The following is a 15,764-nucleotide window of genomic DNA, read 5'->3' as shown; positions in this document are numbered from 1 at the left end:
GGCTTAGCGCTGGATCTGAGACTAAGCGGTGAATTTGCGAGACGAATGGCGCTTAGCGTTAGAGCTGGATGCTAAGCGCTGAACTACCCTGTTTCATGTTTTTGCTGCTTTGACATGTTTCATGCACTAAATGATTAAATATGACTTTTATGATTGTATTGATATATCTTGGATAAGATTTGATTAATGAGAGTCTTTTTTATGTGAATTATGGAAGAGTTTCGTGGAGAAATTCTAAGTGTGGATAAGGCAGTGTATACAAGGACATAAGGACTTAATTTTGGTTGGTATCCTGTCGCTCCAATAACCATTAAGGCTCATGTAGAGTATAATGAGTTATGTCATGAGGAGTAGCAGAAGGTGTTAGCCACTAGACTCGATCAAGTCTCTGGCACGAAGGAGACTTACCTGGTGTGATGATTGGGTGATAAAACCCCTTGAGGCCAAACTCTGTAGAGTTTGAGAATCATACATCGGTGCAAACCACCAAGAGGTCCGATGTTAATTGCATATATCCAGATAATTGAGTCTAGAGTCGACTGGCGTGTGAGTGTTGGAATGTTCTTGTGTGAATTTGTGATGATTGATTATTATTATGCTCTTACTCTAATGTAACCTTCTTTAAAATCATTATTAGCTTACCATACGTGTTCTATGTTTGTCTATCCTTATTTTATTCTTTGCAATGATCACTTAAATGTGTAGATAAATGTGTTTTGTAGTAAGTGGTTAGAACCTATCTCTTTTCCTATCCTAGTAATCTTGTACATATAGTATTTCCTTACTCAATTTTTGGATGATTGTATAAGACTTTACTTAATGTCTATGCTATCTGCCTTGAATTATCACTATATAATTCTTTATTTAGTAGTTTAAAAGTTATTAAATGAGATATTACATATTGTATCATGTAAAAATGTTAATTCATATGACATTATTAATATCATATGACAATATAAATATGAAGTATTATTATTATATATTAATTAAGTCTTTATATTTATTTTTTGTTAATGGAATCATTTAAAAATAATAATGCGAATTAACAAAAATACTAACATAACATTAAATATAAAAGTATAAAAAGACGGTAACGTCAGTCGTTTAAATGTAACGAAAAAATATAATTAAATCATTTTAACAAAAAATACTTAATTTAACAGAAAAAAATAAAAAACCAAATTAAAAAAACAATAAAAATAGAAACTATTATTATTATTATGATAGAAAATATTGATGTTTTAAAAAAATAAAGTCATTATTAAATACTATATTTAAAAATAATTATTTTGATTACTATTCATTGTGTAATGAATAAAATACTGAAAAATAAAAGTTTTTAGAAGTTGTCGCGGAAAATTATACCGATATAAGATATAAAATTTTAAGAAACAAAAATGAATAGAACAATAACACGAAAATTAACAGTTATGTTTTATATAATTATACTTAAAAGTAATTTTATAAGAAAATAATTGTGAAGAATAAGATAAGATATAAATTTTATTACATATTATAGATTACAGATATGTAATAATTGTGTGTAAATGAAAGGTAAAAATGGTGCAGAGGCTTGACTGTCCGAGACTTGCAGGGAGATGTCTCCATCATATTTGGTAAGCAGCTATTCTACAGAATGCAATTCATTGAACTTGACCGCCAAAGGAATAACGAATATTAAAATTAAAATAAATAATAATTTTACATTTAATTCAATTCCTCTCTTCTGCTTCATCTGTTTCATTCCATTTCATGTAAGTTTCATTTTCATCTCTGTTGCTGCTCTTGAATTCATGTAAGTTCACACCACCCCACTACACTTTTTTGTATGCTCTCTTCCTCCCGATTTCCCTTCAATCCATTCATGCACATGTCTTAGTTTTTGCAAATTACCTCTAATTTTCTTCAATTGAATCTAAATAATGCTTAATTGGGCCTGGGGTTCTTATGTTCTGGAATAACCAACCTTTTTCTTGCTTTTAATTGACCCTAGTATGTCTTTCCTCCCTGGAGCACTCTCCCTTCATATTTTTTTGTAAGGTTTCAGTTGGAATAAGGAGGGCATGTTTTTATGGCACTTCTCTGCTGTAATTGGTTGCACAGGAACACCATATTTCGAACGCTCTATCTCTGCCTTTACATCCATTGCGGAATAGGATAGCTTCGCCTTTCTTTCTAGTGCTCTAGTCATGATTTGTTTCAATGGAGTTTATATTACTCATAGTAGCTATGCATAGGATTACACTTCTCTCTTCTGTTTTTCATCCACTTGGCATGTTTGCAATACTTTTTGTATATACAAATACCTGGTTCATTGCTGCATTTATGCTCCATGTTCTTGTAAACAGACTAGCTCTGAGCTTTGTGAAATAAAAGGGTCCCGCTTTTTGCATTTGATCAGTTCTGCAATACATATTTGACTATTAAAAAAGATTTTCTTCTTTTATTGTCCTTCTAGAATCTGTGAACAACAAGTGAATTTGGATTTTTTATTGAATTTTTCTATGTTGGTGTCTGCCTTCAAAATGCACCGATGATTCAAAATACACCGATGGTAACCTATGGTCACCGATTTTGCTGAAGTTTTAAAATATATTAAAAAGTTTTAAAGTATCAACAAAGTATATTTTTAACGTTACAACACCAAATATCAGAGTAGAAAATCTGGACTTTGTTGCAAGTTTGTCCTTAATTTTTCATCAATTATTTCCTAATTTTTTGATTGATTTAATATTGTAAGACATATTTTCAGAATCAGATTTTAATAAAATCTGAATTATGATCAGATTATAGATGATAGCCTATTTATTGCTTCCTGGCATTTCTCCTCGATTGGGGCAGATTTCGTATCCTTGTTGGCACTAATTCTGTCTCTAAATCTGTGGCTGTACATTGTTTAGTTTTTAATGTTTCGGAGGATATTTTATTCTCCGCTTGTTGTACTTTGTTTTCTCTCATAAAATAGTGCTTTCTGTATTAAAAGGAGTTGAAACATTTTATAGATAGTATTCTGTCATGAATCAACTATCTCAAAAGCTTAAGCTATATGTTACACTGCATCTATGAAATTCTCCCTCATGCAAGGGCCCTTTCGGGATTAAACTGGATAATGCGCAGGCCCATCTAATGCTGAAATTTAAATTTTCATTAGAATAATAAGGGTGGCAAAGATCAAATTTTCGATCACTTGGTCATGATGGTTCAATTACATTGTCAGCAACCAACTGTCCCAGCAGCTTAAGTTATTAGGTTAAGACATGACTGGTTTGTTATTACATCTCCAACTAACGTTGCTTTTTGCTGATTTTCCCATTTTATCTGTGGTTAAAAACATGCACCAAGGGGAATTGAGTGGCAGAAATAGTGAGCAGAACCTACTTGAACATAGTTCGAAACTGAATTCTACAGTTGACTCATTCAATTTAATCCATGAGTCCAATGAGTTCAGCGTGAGTTAAACATTGAGTTCTTCAAATAAACAAGCTGAACTTGAGTTTTGTACGTTTGACTGGAATGTTTATGAACCAACTTGTCTTATATATGTGTGTGTATATAAGTGTGTGTATGTGTGTGTATTAAATAATATATTTTATACTATCAAATTTATATAACAATTTTTTAATTAGTTTCATATTAATTTTATTTTGTATAATTAAATAAAAAATATGTCAAATTATTATAAGTTTAGATTGACTTGAGTTGATTTCAAGTTGAATCTAAAGGTTCATATTGAACTTGAGTTAAACTTCAAGCTGATTCCATTCGTATGGAACTAAGTCAAGTTTGGTTAAGTCTTACTTCACACTCATTTTCAGCACTGAATATCCTGATATTAATTTTCAGTTGATGGTAGTTTTTTTTGTTTTTCTTCACTCAAGTGTTATTGTTGTTTTGATCTGTTCCATTCTATCTTATGCTTAACTTTTTCCATCTTTCAAATGTAGTTATGTGAAAGGGAAGAATTGGCTGAGGTGGTTCATTCACTATGGAATCCTGCAATTGTATTGACCCACAGATGCCAGTTGATGACTTATTGGTGAAATACCAATATATGTCTGATTTCTTCATTGCCCTTGCTTATTTCTCAATCCCTTTGGAGCTTATCTACTTTGTTAAGAAATCAGCAGTATTTCCATATAGATGGGTCCTTGTTCAGTTTGGTGCTTTCATAGTTCTATGTGGAGCAACACATCTAATTAATTTATGGACCTTTAGAATTCATTCAAGAACTGTGGCCATTGTAATGACCACTGCTAAGGTTTTAACTGCTGTGGTATCATGTGCAACTGCCCTCATGCTTGTACATATTATTCCTGATTTATTAAGTGTTAAAACGAGGGAGTTATTTTTGAAGAACAAGGCTGCAGAGCTTGATAGAGAAATGGGCCTGATTCGCACACAAGAAGAAACTGGTCGACATGTTAGGATGCTGACTCATGAGATTAGAAGCACTCTTGATCGACACACAATACTGAAAACGACTCTTGTTGAGCTGGGTAGAACTTTGGCACTTGAAGAATGTGCCTTATGGATGCCAACACGAACTGGGTTGGAGCTTCAGCTCTCTTACACATTGCGACAGCAGAACCCAGTTGGATACACAGTACCCATTCATCTTCCTGTGATCAATCAAGTGTTTAGTAGCAACAGGGCAGTAAAAATTTCGCATAATTGTCCAGTTGCTAGATTACGACCTTATGCTGGAAAATACATGCCTGGGGCAGTTGTAGCTGTTCGAGTTCCTCTCCTACATCTTTCTAATTTCCAAATATATGATTGGCCTGAGGTTTCATCTAGAAATTATGCTTTGATGGTTTTGATGCTTCCATCAGATAGTGCTAGACAATGGCATGTGCATGAGTTAGAATTGGTTGAGGTAGTTGCTGACCAGGTTAGCTATTTCCCCTTTTATTCAATTACGTTTCTAACACGGTTTATTTCCATCTTACATGCCTTTACATTTTAATTTCAACCGATTATTTTACACTGATATATTTTTCATTCATTACTTTGTAGCTAAGTTACTAAATTTTGGAATTGTGATAAAGTGATTTTTTTATATTTGTATGTTATTATTTCTAATAGATGAGCTTAAGTTATTTGATAGACTGTTTCATGTATAAATTTTCTTTAGTCCAATTTGTTATGTTCCGGTATTTTTATAAATGATAAAACTCTTTCTTTCTTTCAAACATAAAGTAATTTTAGATAAATTTATTAAAACTGACTTTTACTCTTTCGGTTCACAGTAAACAGCAAATAGTTGTGATTTATTTTTCCTAAATTTACATGAATGTGTGCCTGCTTTGCACAATAACTAGTTATGGTAAAGAAACAATCCGAAGATTAAGTGATGTACTATGGTTTCATGAAACATTTGCATTAAAAATATATGATGTGGGAACCGTCGGTTTCTTTTTCTGCATTAGTCTTTCGTTTGATTATACCTTCAATTGCCTATGATAATTGTCTACTACATTAGGTAGCTGTCGCTCTTTCACATGCTGCAATCCTGGAAGAGTCAATGAGGGCAAGGGATCAACTCATGGAGCAGAATGTTGCACTAGATCTGGCAAGAAGAGAAGCAGAAACTGCAATTCGTGCTCGGAATGACTTTTTAGCTGTTATGAACCACGAGATGAGAACTCCCATGCATGCAGTTATTGCACTCTCTTCATTACTACAGGAAACAGATTTGACAGCTGAGCAACGTCTGATGGTGGAGACAATATTGAAAAGCAGTAATTTGTTGGCTACCCTCATCAATGATGTTTTGGATCTTTCACGTCTTGAAGATGGCAGTCTTCAACTTGAAGAAGCAACATTTAACCTTCATTCTTTGTTCAGAGAGGTGAATTCTTCATGTTAAATTCTGAAATTCCATTTAATTTGCTGACTTCATGTTAAAAGCTGATGGTGTCGGAGCTGTTATTCTGCTTGCAGGTCCTTAACTTGATTAAGCCTGTTGCATCTGTTAAAAAGTTATCACTCACTTCACATTTAGCTTCAGATTTGCCAATGTATGCCATTGGGGATGAAAAACGTCTCATGCAAACTATTCTGAATGTTGTTGGTAATGCTGTTAAGTTCTCAAAAGAGGGCTGCATTTCCATCACCGCTTTCATTGCAAAGCCTGAATCGTTTAGGGACCCTAGAATTCCTGACTTTCTTCCAGTGCCAAGTGATAGCCACTTTTATTTGCGAGTACAGGTTTGTTTCTTCAAGCTTAGTTAATAATATTCTACCTTGGGGTATTGTGTCCTCTGTTATCCGACTCAAAATATGGAGTATAATTGTTACATAAATTATAGGTAAAAGATTCAGGATCAGGAATCAATCCACAGGACATCCCAAAGTTATTCACCAAGTTTGCACAAAACCAATCATTAGCAACAAGAAATCCTGCTGGAAGTGGACTTGGTCTGGCAATTTGTAGGAGGTACTATGTTCTTGTCTGTTTACCTCCTTAAACTAGGATGTGAGAAGCACTTGTTTTATTTACTATTCCTTAGAATATTGTCAAATTGGAATTAGGTTCATTTTAGAATTACTGAGTTTTTTCGGTTGATTATATTCTGTAACTTGATTATGAACAGGTTTGTAAATCTTATGGAAGGGCATATTTGGATTGATAGCGAAGGTATTGGTAAAGGATGTACAGCCACGTTTATTGTAAGACTTGGAATACCAGACCGATCAAATGAACTTAAGCTACCTTTTGTACCTAAAGTTCCGGGAAATCATGTTCATGGACGTACAAACTTTGCTGGGCTCAAGGTTCTTCTCATGGATGACAATGGGTCAGTCACAACTTTATTCTCGTACCTTTAGTTCTGAAATTTGTTTCTATCTCATTTACTTACTACTGAGGTTTTTTTTTTTTTTTTTATTTTTAAATAAAAAGGTTGGTGCTATTACAGCACTATGTTGTTTACCATCCCAACTTATTGCCGTCAGAAACATCAATCATTTGCAGCCACCCCTGAATATCATAAAAGAGAAACTAAACAAAGAAAGTGAGGGCAAGGTCAAAACCCACTATGAAACAAAACAAGGTAGAGCAAATTTATGTCTAGAAAACTTTGGATTAAGAAATTCAGGAACATTATCCCACCATGAGTGCCTAAGGTGCAGTACCATAATCAACAAGCTTATCAATATACGGATTACACTCCCTATATGCATAACAGCAGTTATTCTACAGAAGAGTTCGTACTTCCCGGGCAGCAAGAACCTGCTCTATTCACATCACATCTGTATATATAATATTCATTAGTCTATCGTATCCAATATTGCCATTCTTACAACAGATCAAGTTTCTCTTGGTACGAATAGCCTTGAAGATAATAAAATCCCTATTTGAATGACAACTTTTGTTTGCACACTTCAATTCCCTTTAAGCACATCCAATGCCGAACCAGAAAATCAGTATTTATTGAGCAATTAGTACAATTGCTGAGCCATGCTCATATTCCAACCGCAAACGAGCAATTAATGAAAATGTTCTCAGCAGACTCTGCAGCAGCTCCGCAATTGAAATTGGTAACCACTTGTCAAACCAAAAATTTATTTTTCTCCCATTACCAATTTTCCTGGTAAAGTTGTCCAGATCCAAACCTATATGACTTTTAATTCTAGACCATAATTATGACTGTATCTAAGAGCTAGAAAAGTAGTTGCCTTGCCGAACCCTACTTTCAAAAATCCAGGTCCATTCAGGGTCAGATGCAAGTAAATCCCGCCTTGCCTTAAGTATTGCGGCTTGATTCGATTTGGATAAGGATCATCCCCCAAACTCCCATCCTTTATAACAAACATAACTGCTGCCAAGCTATTGTGACATTTTTTTCTTATTCACATTGCTAGGCAATTTAAAATTCCTTGTCTACTACTCCAATTGTTTAATCAAACAGCTAGGCTATAAGTGCACCTTAAAACTTTGCCAAAGTATGCTATTGATAACTGAAGTGACAAGCACCACTCTCCCATATAAGATAAAAGAGATCCTTTCCATGTCTACAGCCTCGCTATTACCTTATCAGAAAAACATAGCAAATGCAGCTTAGAAGGTTTATCAATAAAAACAGGAACACCCAGATATGTAAAATGAAGTGACCTTCGAGAATCCAAGGGTATATGTGGCACTTCTTTTCCTTTGACAGACCAATCCATCACATAGAACTTCGATTTTCAGTTATAAACTTAATATCCAGCAGTTTCCTCACAAGCTGCAAATGTTTGATCTCTTTTCACTACAGAAAGTATTTACATCATCAGCATATAAAGCATGTGTTGGGAAAGATATACCATGCAAATTTTGTTGAACAAGATTAGAAAGAGGTATGCTAAAAACTTCCTCAGAAAGGCAAAATAAAATGGGACACAATGGATCACCTTGTCTGACCATTTAGAACAAGAAAAAAACCCAACAGCTTTACCATTTAGTGATACTGATAGATTGGTAGAGTTCAAGACAAGTGTGTTCCAGGAGCAAAATTTATTGTTAAAAAAGTGCTTTAAGACCTGAAATAGGAATTCCCAATCCCAGGTGTCAAAATCCTGGCTAATCTCCACTTTGAAAGCCATATTTCCATCCAAACAGTTCCTCTTTAATAGATTAATACTACCTTTAGAAACAACACCTATACAGTCAGATCAGATGTGTTTCTACCTTTCATAAAACCTGAGTAGCATGAATTAGTTTATAAGAAAATAACCAATTCTATCAGCCAATACTTCTGTAATGATCTTGACCTTTAGAATTTGATAAAGCAATAGGACTGAAGTATCTATTATTTCAACATTTCTGTTTTTGTAAACGAGGATTAATGAGCTTGGATTAAAATTGCAGCATAGGTTGTATGCATACATCTTGACATATGATGCTCCAAAAAGATTGAAATTTTTTTTTGGAATATCAGAGAATAGTAAACTTAAGTTGATTACTTCACGTTAAGCTCAGGCTCCAATTTCTCGGGACCCAATTATGTTTTTGAAAGCATGATGCTGAGGAATGATGGCATTGCCAGGTTCTAATCTAAAATATATTGGTCTTTCATGAAAGTTTATGTTATTAAAATTTATAATTCACAAGCTCTAAAATAAAAGTCTTCAGGACTTTAGAGCATCATATCAGGATAGAAAAGTTTAATTTGGAGATTACATATATTCAATTCAGGTAATATATTTTTGTTAACTTTTTAAAGTAATTTTTTAATCGGGCTTAGTTTGTTAGGGCATGGAGTTAAAATAATCATGAATCATGATTTCTTGGGGAAAATGTGAAGCTTAGTCAAATTTCTAAAACCCACCTTAGGCTGGTCTTCAAAGTATTTTGTCCTTTACAATAGCTAAATCTGACACATCCGTAGCAATTGCCTACTTCCATATTTTTATATACATTTCTTATTTGAACGTTTCGTTCAAGATTTGTGTGTGTGTGTGTATATATATATATATATATATATATATATATATATATATATATATATATATATATATATATTCTAAAACATCTTTTTGCCGAAGCCACTTGGACTTTGAGCATGTGCAATGCAGAGACTCACAGTAGGTGAATACACCAGAATGGTTTAGTGTCTCTAACAATTTAAGTTGCCGTTTTCTTTCATTGTGCATGGTTTCCTGATTACCTATGGCTCCTTTGGTTTTGTTAAGGAGTGGACTTTAAGCTTAATTCAACTCTACCAAAACTAGCTTTAATATTATGTTAAGAAGTGAACTTTAAGCCTAACTTAACCAAATAAAACTGGTTATAAGGTGAGTTTCCATCCACTTATATACTCTAAATTAGTCTTATTTGTAATCGATGTGGGACTTCTAACAGATTTCATGCTTTGAATTTCAATTGTTGCCATCATGGTACATTCTAAAATTTGAGTTTACTAAAACTATTAAATTCTAAGCAAAAAATGTATGTCATTTTCTACTATATGTAATATGATTTTATCAATGTGCAGTCTTGTTCTTGTTATTCGCCTTCTACTTTCAATAAAGTTAAAATTGCTTAGAGGTGGCTGGTGGAATTGCCGTGTGTGAAATTGGAAGCAATGCAAGCCGTTGAAGTTTATTGTTTTGTTTGATTCTTATGACTGATGGTGAAACTTGTGTACAGGGTTAGCAGGACAGTGACAAAGGGACTTCTTATGCATTTAGGATGCGATGTTACCACTGCAAGCTCAAGTGAAGAATGTCTTCGTGTTGTTTCTCTGGAACATGAAGTGGTCTTCATGGATGTTTGTACAGGGTTAGATGGTTATGAACTAGCAGTACGTATACATGAGAAGTTTACGAAACATCAAGATAGACCACTGATAGTTGCTCTTACTGGAAACACCAAAAGGGTAACAAAAGAGAACTGTATGAGGGTTGGAATGGATGGCCTTATATTAAAACCTATTTCTGTTGACAAAATGAGGGGTGTTTTATCAGAACTCTTGGAACGCCGAGTTCTATTTGAAACTGTTTAACCTGCCAAATTGGCTTAATATTATGAATTATTTTGTTGTACAGAGCTAAATCAAATTTGGAGAACACAAACTTATGAAGCAATGGGGCAATTGACATTAAATGTCATCCTTATTGCTGTTGAGATCCCGGCAAATACAACAATGGTTGAGTCTGCCTTTTTAAATCATTTTTGTGAAGATACAGTCGTATAATGCTGTGTATATTCTGCTTTTTATTTTATTTTTAACAGAATCTCGGGCTTTCGATGTTTTTGCAGTGACAATACAATTGCTTTCTCACTGCCCTCGGTTGTTTTGATTTGTTAATCCATGGGAATTGTTTGGTACATATTTTTCGGTGGCACTCTTGAATTACTTGAAATTTATTGTAATTCATGAATTACTTAATTTTCAATCCACAAAAGAGAATATGTTCAAAATAGTGTTTCATGAGTATATTGTTAACATTTTGTTTTATTTGTTAAATCTTCGAGTAAGACATCCAGGTATATAATCTCCAAAAATGTAGGATCAGTAACCACTTAATTTCAACTTGAAGTGCTTCTCCTAACTTATGTGTAAGAATAATCTTATATATAAGATCATAATATCTCGATGACTACCTTTATATTCGATTACTACCCTTATATGAAAAATATAAATTCATCAAACATATCCAATACTGAAATTGACACAGCCATTCAAACTGAAGAGAAATGGTATTGGCAATTGCCATGTTGAAGTCTCGGACTTTTACAAGTCCATTGTTTCTCACATCTTCATAATTTGTTCTTGGCCGTTTTATAAAATGGTAGAAACTATAACCTTTTTAAAATTCTTAAATTTAAAAAGAAAAAATGTGTTTGGCTCTAAATAATGTGTAACACACAATTTGTTGACGAGGTCCGTTAGACAATTAGTGCCTTTGATAGATGAGACTAGAAAACCATCCATTAGAAATCGTGTAGTAGTGTTAAAGACTAATTAGACCATCCAGTGCGTTTTATTATAATTGTCTTAATATTTTATATTATTTTCTTAGGTATAGGTGCTATATTATTTCTTACATTGAACGACTCTTTGTATATAAAATCTTCTAAGGTGAATAAAAGTGTTTTCTTACTATCTTGTTCTTGTGTTTCTTTCTTTATTATTTGTGAGAACACAAAAAATGATTCGCTTGTGTAAACAAGGAAAAGAGTCAAGAAGACATGGTCACCAAGTTTTACATCTAGAATGACTTGGGATTGTGGAGAATCAAGATGAAAAACATCTTGATACAATGTTGATGACTACCACATGACACCGTAATGATTTGACATATGACAATTAAAAAAACCAAAAAAATAAAGAAAAAAATTGAAAATATTATGAACTGTGACATATATAAACATAATGTTAATAACATTCTACCAAAAATCACCTAATTGAACCAAATAAAAATTGCAGTTTTTTTTTTATTTTTCAAATAAGTTAAAGGATAAAAATTTTAATTAAGTCAAAAAAATAAAGATGGATGAGCATAAGCCTTTAAACCTAGCAATTGGCTTGTGGGTTCAAGTTTCCTTGTATACCTTCAAATTTCAAATTCTGACCACAATCGAATGCATATGGAATCATTTACCAATAATCATTGCAAGAGCATTTCCCATTCTTGACATGATGAAACCGGTATGCATCTCTGACTACTATCTCTCTTCCAGTAACTATTGATATATACTTCATTGCCGTATGGCAGTCCCCACAAACTCGAAGATTTTTAAATATTCTAATAGGTTTGGGTTTCGGGGTACTTATAAGAGCAAATGCCACTGCAATTTTTTCACTGTGTTGAAACAGATAGTGATCCTTCTGTTCATCCTCCACATCGTGAAGAACAAAATCTGTATTAGGGATATAACCCAAGTTCTTTATTTTTAAAGCCAATTCATCAAGTTCATCATATATCATTCTAGCCTGGGGGTGTGAAGTATCCCCTACGTGGAATTTGTGTATCTGGTTGTCGACTTCAATCCAGCTATAACCTGTTTCTTTTATCAATTTTTTCTGTTTCATGCATTTTCTTATGGCTGCTACATCATCCCACCTCCCTTCTGACGCATACAAGTTTGACAATAATATATAGGTAGCTGGATCATGAGGTTCCCGCTCAAGAATCATTTTTGCAGCATGCTCTCCAAGTTTGGTGTTACGATGAACCCGACAAGAACCAAGAAATGTACGCCATACCAATGCATCAGCATCAAAAGGCATTGAAGTAATAAATTCAATGGCTTCTACAAGCAATCCAGATCGACCAAGCAAATCAACCATACATGCATAATGTTCCATCCTTGGACTGATACCATAATTATAATGCATAGAATTGAAGTGTTTCCAAGCCTCATCAATCAAACCAACGTGACTACAGGCTGATAAAACCGCAATATAAGTGACCTCATTAGGCTTTGCACCTATTTCAAGCATTTCATAGAACAATTCTAAGGCTTTTGTAGCAAATCCATGTTTTGCCAAAGCGCTTATGATAGAGGTCCAAGTTATTACATTGCGATGCCCCATGTCATTAAAGACCTGCAAAGCAGCTTCTTTATTTCCGCACTTGGAATACATAGAGATTAAAGCATTATTAATGCATAAATCGGTTCCGAACCCTGACTTCACTATGAGGGCATGAATTTGTTCACCCTTACCGACTGTACCTAAACAAGCTGCGGCACTTAAGAGGCATGCATATGTAAAAGAACTAGTTCCAACAGCAGTGTGCTCAATATCATGGTTAAAAGACTCTTCAGAATCGAATGCTTTTGCATGTGCATCAATAGCTGTACGGAACGAAAATAAATTCTTTTCAAATAAGACATTGAAAGCTTTTCGAGCACAATCTGTTCTTCCAGACCTTGCGTACATGTTAACAAGAGAATTCCCCACACAATTAATTGCGGAAAGACCTAGTTTAATTGTTTGGCCATGCAGCTGTTTGCCGAAGCTAAAATCAGGAAGATTTGCGCAAGCCTTGAGGACGCTGGAGAAGGTGAAGCAATTTGGTGCAACATGACCATGAAGCATGTTACAAAACAGTTTCATGGCTTCATGCTCTTTTCTGGCCTGTACATATCCAGAGATGAGAGCAGTCCAAGACATAACATTATGAAGTGGCATCCTATTAAATACTTTCCTAGAATTTTCTACTGAACCAGCTGCTGCACATTTTGCATACATGTCCACAAGAGTACAACCCACACAGACATCTGAAGCCAGTCCAGAGCGGATAACCCAAGAATGCAATTGCTTCCCAAGGGAGAAGAATCCCATATCCACGCTGGCCGATAAGAGACTGGTTAGAGTAAAGGAATCAGGTGTATGGTCACTTACTAACAGAATGCAGAATAAATCAATTGCATCGCTAAGAAAACCATGTTGAGCATATCTAGTAATCATCAAAGTCCAAGTGACAAGGTTTTTGTCCCGCATTTTGTCAAACACCATGCGTGCTGAGTGGATATCAGCACTGCCTTTGGCAAACATATCTATTAAGGCACAACCAACAGAGACATGAGAATGAAAGTATCCGGTCTTGAATAAAAAGCCAAAGATTACAAAGCCAATAGAAAAATATTGAGCATTAGAAGAAGATCGAATTGAGGCCGTAAAGCAATATTCGTTGGGATAAATCCCGAATTGAAGCATGTGAAGAAAAGTAAGAAGGGCTTGGGAGTGCATGGAGTTATTAGAAAAACAGGAGATGAGAGAACTCCAGGAGACCAAGTCTCTGTTATGGTCGTCCATGGCTTGGAATATTGAAAGCGCGGTTTGCCAGTCACCGCATTTAGAGTAGAGGCTAATTAGTGAGTTGAGAAGAACAGAGTCGAGGGGAAGTCCAGAGTGAATCAACTTGTGGTGAAGGAGTTTACCAAGCTCCAAGTTACCAGACCTGATACACGCTTTCAGGAGAAGGGAGGAGTTGATAAGTTTGTGACGGTTACCAACCTCTTCCGGGTGTAGCGTCAGGTCAAGCGTCGAGATGGCTTTGCGGAGTTCTGAACTTCCGGGGCTATGCCCATGAATTGCCCACGGAACACGCACGGAGCTTAAGCTCGCCATCATTGTTTCTTTATTATTTCTCTTCTACTTCACATTCACACTCACCACACCCAATCATTGTTTATTCTTCTCTCCCACCACTTCTTTCTAATATCTATCGTGTTTACAAATCACGATAACAACTATTCATTACAGCTATCAAATGGATATTCCATCACTTTTTTTTTTTCTTTTTATATTTTCTTATTCTAAATTCTGTTATTACGAGCATATTTGCTGATTTTGAGTTGATTGGGGTCATCAGATAAGTTATTGTTGTATCATGGGTAGTTTGAGTAAGATAATGCGGATAAGTCAACCATTCACGATTTAGGAAATTGATCCTGTTTGTCTTCTTAGTCATATTTTACGACTTATGACTGACGACATGGATATCGATACCAATTCTACTCCGGAGAAGTCAAACGGTGTTGCTGTAATACAAATCATTTTGGTGAAACTGTTTCTGAACATTTCAAAGATTGAGATTAATTATTACAAGCTACTTGATATTAAAGTAAAGTATATAATCATAACTAAATGAATTTATTTAAAAACTGATAGGTTTATATATATTTCATATAGGTTATGGTCATGGTCATGGCATAGTTATGGTCATTGAGAGATTGTGGTTCTATATGGTTATATGACATTAGTCTTACACATATAAGACCTTAGACACCACTTTTACACCAAAACCTTAAGGCAATGTTGTTATGGGTCTTTATTCTTATATAGTGTTTAACTTTGTCTTTTCTATCCAATGTGGGACTTTTTGACTCACACTTGGACTATTCCCAACATCTCCCCTCAAGGGTGAGTCCCTTGTTGTTTTTTTTTCCTTTTTCATATGGTATATTTTCCCTTCAGGTGTATGAGTGACCCCTTTGGTTATGGTTATGCGGTCAGTCACATCGGTGACCCCTTTTGTTTATGGTGGTGGTTATGCGGTCAGTCACTCCGAACCATCGGCTCTGATACCACTGATAGGTTATATATATTTCTCATATACGGTTATGGGCATGGTCATGGCATAGTTATGGTCATTGAGAGATTGTGGTTCTATATGGTTATATGACATTAGTCTTACACATATAAGACCTTAGACACCACTTTTACACCAAAACCTTAAGGCAATGTTGTTATGGGTCTTTATTCTTATATAGTGTTTAACTTTGTCTTTTCTATCCAATGTGGGACTTTTTGACTCACACTTGG

General features: G+C 34.6%; 2 protein-coding genes across 5 annotated transcripts; one reads left to right on the top strand and one right to left on the bottom strand.

Moving 5' to 3' along the window:
• The first annotated feature begins 1,543 nt into the window (after positions 1–1,543).
• On the top strand, positions 1,544–10,817 carry LOC114169525 (ethylene receptor). 4 transcript variants are annotated; one of them, XM_028054710.1, is made up of 7 exons: positions 1,544–1,616; positions 3,945–4,891; positions 5,483–5,851; positions 5,944–6,210; positions 6,312–6,439; positions 6,597–6,800; positions 10,133–10,817. In XM_028054710.1, exons 2-7 carry the CDS (start codon positions 3,986–3,988, stop codon positions 10,485–10,487), a joined length of 2,229 nt encoding a protein of 742 aa, XP_027910511.1. In that variant the 5' UTR covers positions 1,544–1,616; positions 3,945–3,985; the 3' UTR covers positions 10,488–10,817. The 4 variants fall into 4 exon arrangements, with proteins under 4 accessions (XP_027910511.1, XP_027910509.1, XP_027910510.1 ...); XM_028054708.1 differs by lacking the exon at positions 1,544–1,616 and adding an exon at positions 1,653–1,795; XM_028054709.1 differs by lacking the exon at positions 1,544–1,616 and adding an exon at positions 1,654–1,754.
• Positions 10,818–11,825: 1,008 nt separating this feature from the next.
• Positions 11,826–14,785, bottom strand: LOC114168764 (pentatricopeptide repeat-containing protein At3g49170, chloroplastic). The gene has a single exon (XM_028053691.1). It carries the CDS (start codon positions 14,568–14,570, stop codon positions 12,087–12,089), a length of 2,484 nt encoding a protein of 827 aa, XP_027909492.1. The 5' UTR covers positions 14,571–14,785; the 3' UTR covers positions 11,826–12,086.
• Positions 14,786–15,764: the final 979 nt, after the last annotated feature.

This window comes from Vigna unguiculata, chromosome 11, assembly GCF_004118075.2.
Source record: "Vigna unguiculata cultivar IT97K-499-35 chromosome 11, ASM411807v1, whole genome shotgun sequence".
NCBI lineage: Eukaryota > Viridiplantae > Streptophyta > Magnoliopsida > Fabales > Fabaceae > Vigna > Vigna unguiculata.
The sequence above is the reverse complement of the archived record's forward strand: the minus strand, read 5'-3'. Positions and strand labels throughout refer to the sequence as shown.

Bases quoted from the DNA above. Each gene is read 5' to 3' on its own strand.
- LOC114168764 (XM_028053691.1), bottom strand. From the start codon at position 14,570: ATGATGGCGAGCTTAAGCTCCGTGCGTGTTCCGTGGGCAATTCATGGG.
- LOC114169525 (XM_028054710.1), top strand. From the start codon at position 3,986: ATGGAATCCTGCAATTGTATTGACCCACAGATGCCAGTTGATGACTTA. The intron at 6,211-6,311 runs GTTTGTTTCTTC...CATAAATTATAG, and splicing joins ACTTTTATTTGCGAGTACAG to GTAAAAGATTCAGGATCAGG. The intron at 6,440-6,596 runs GTACTATGTTCT...GATTATGAACAG, and splicing joins GGTCTGGCAATTTGTAGGAG to GTTTGTAAATCTTATGGAAG.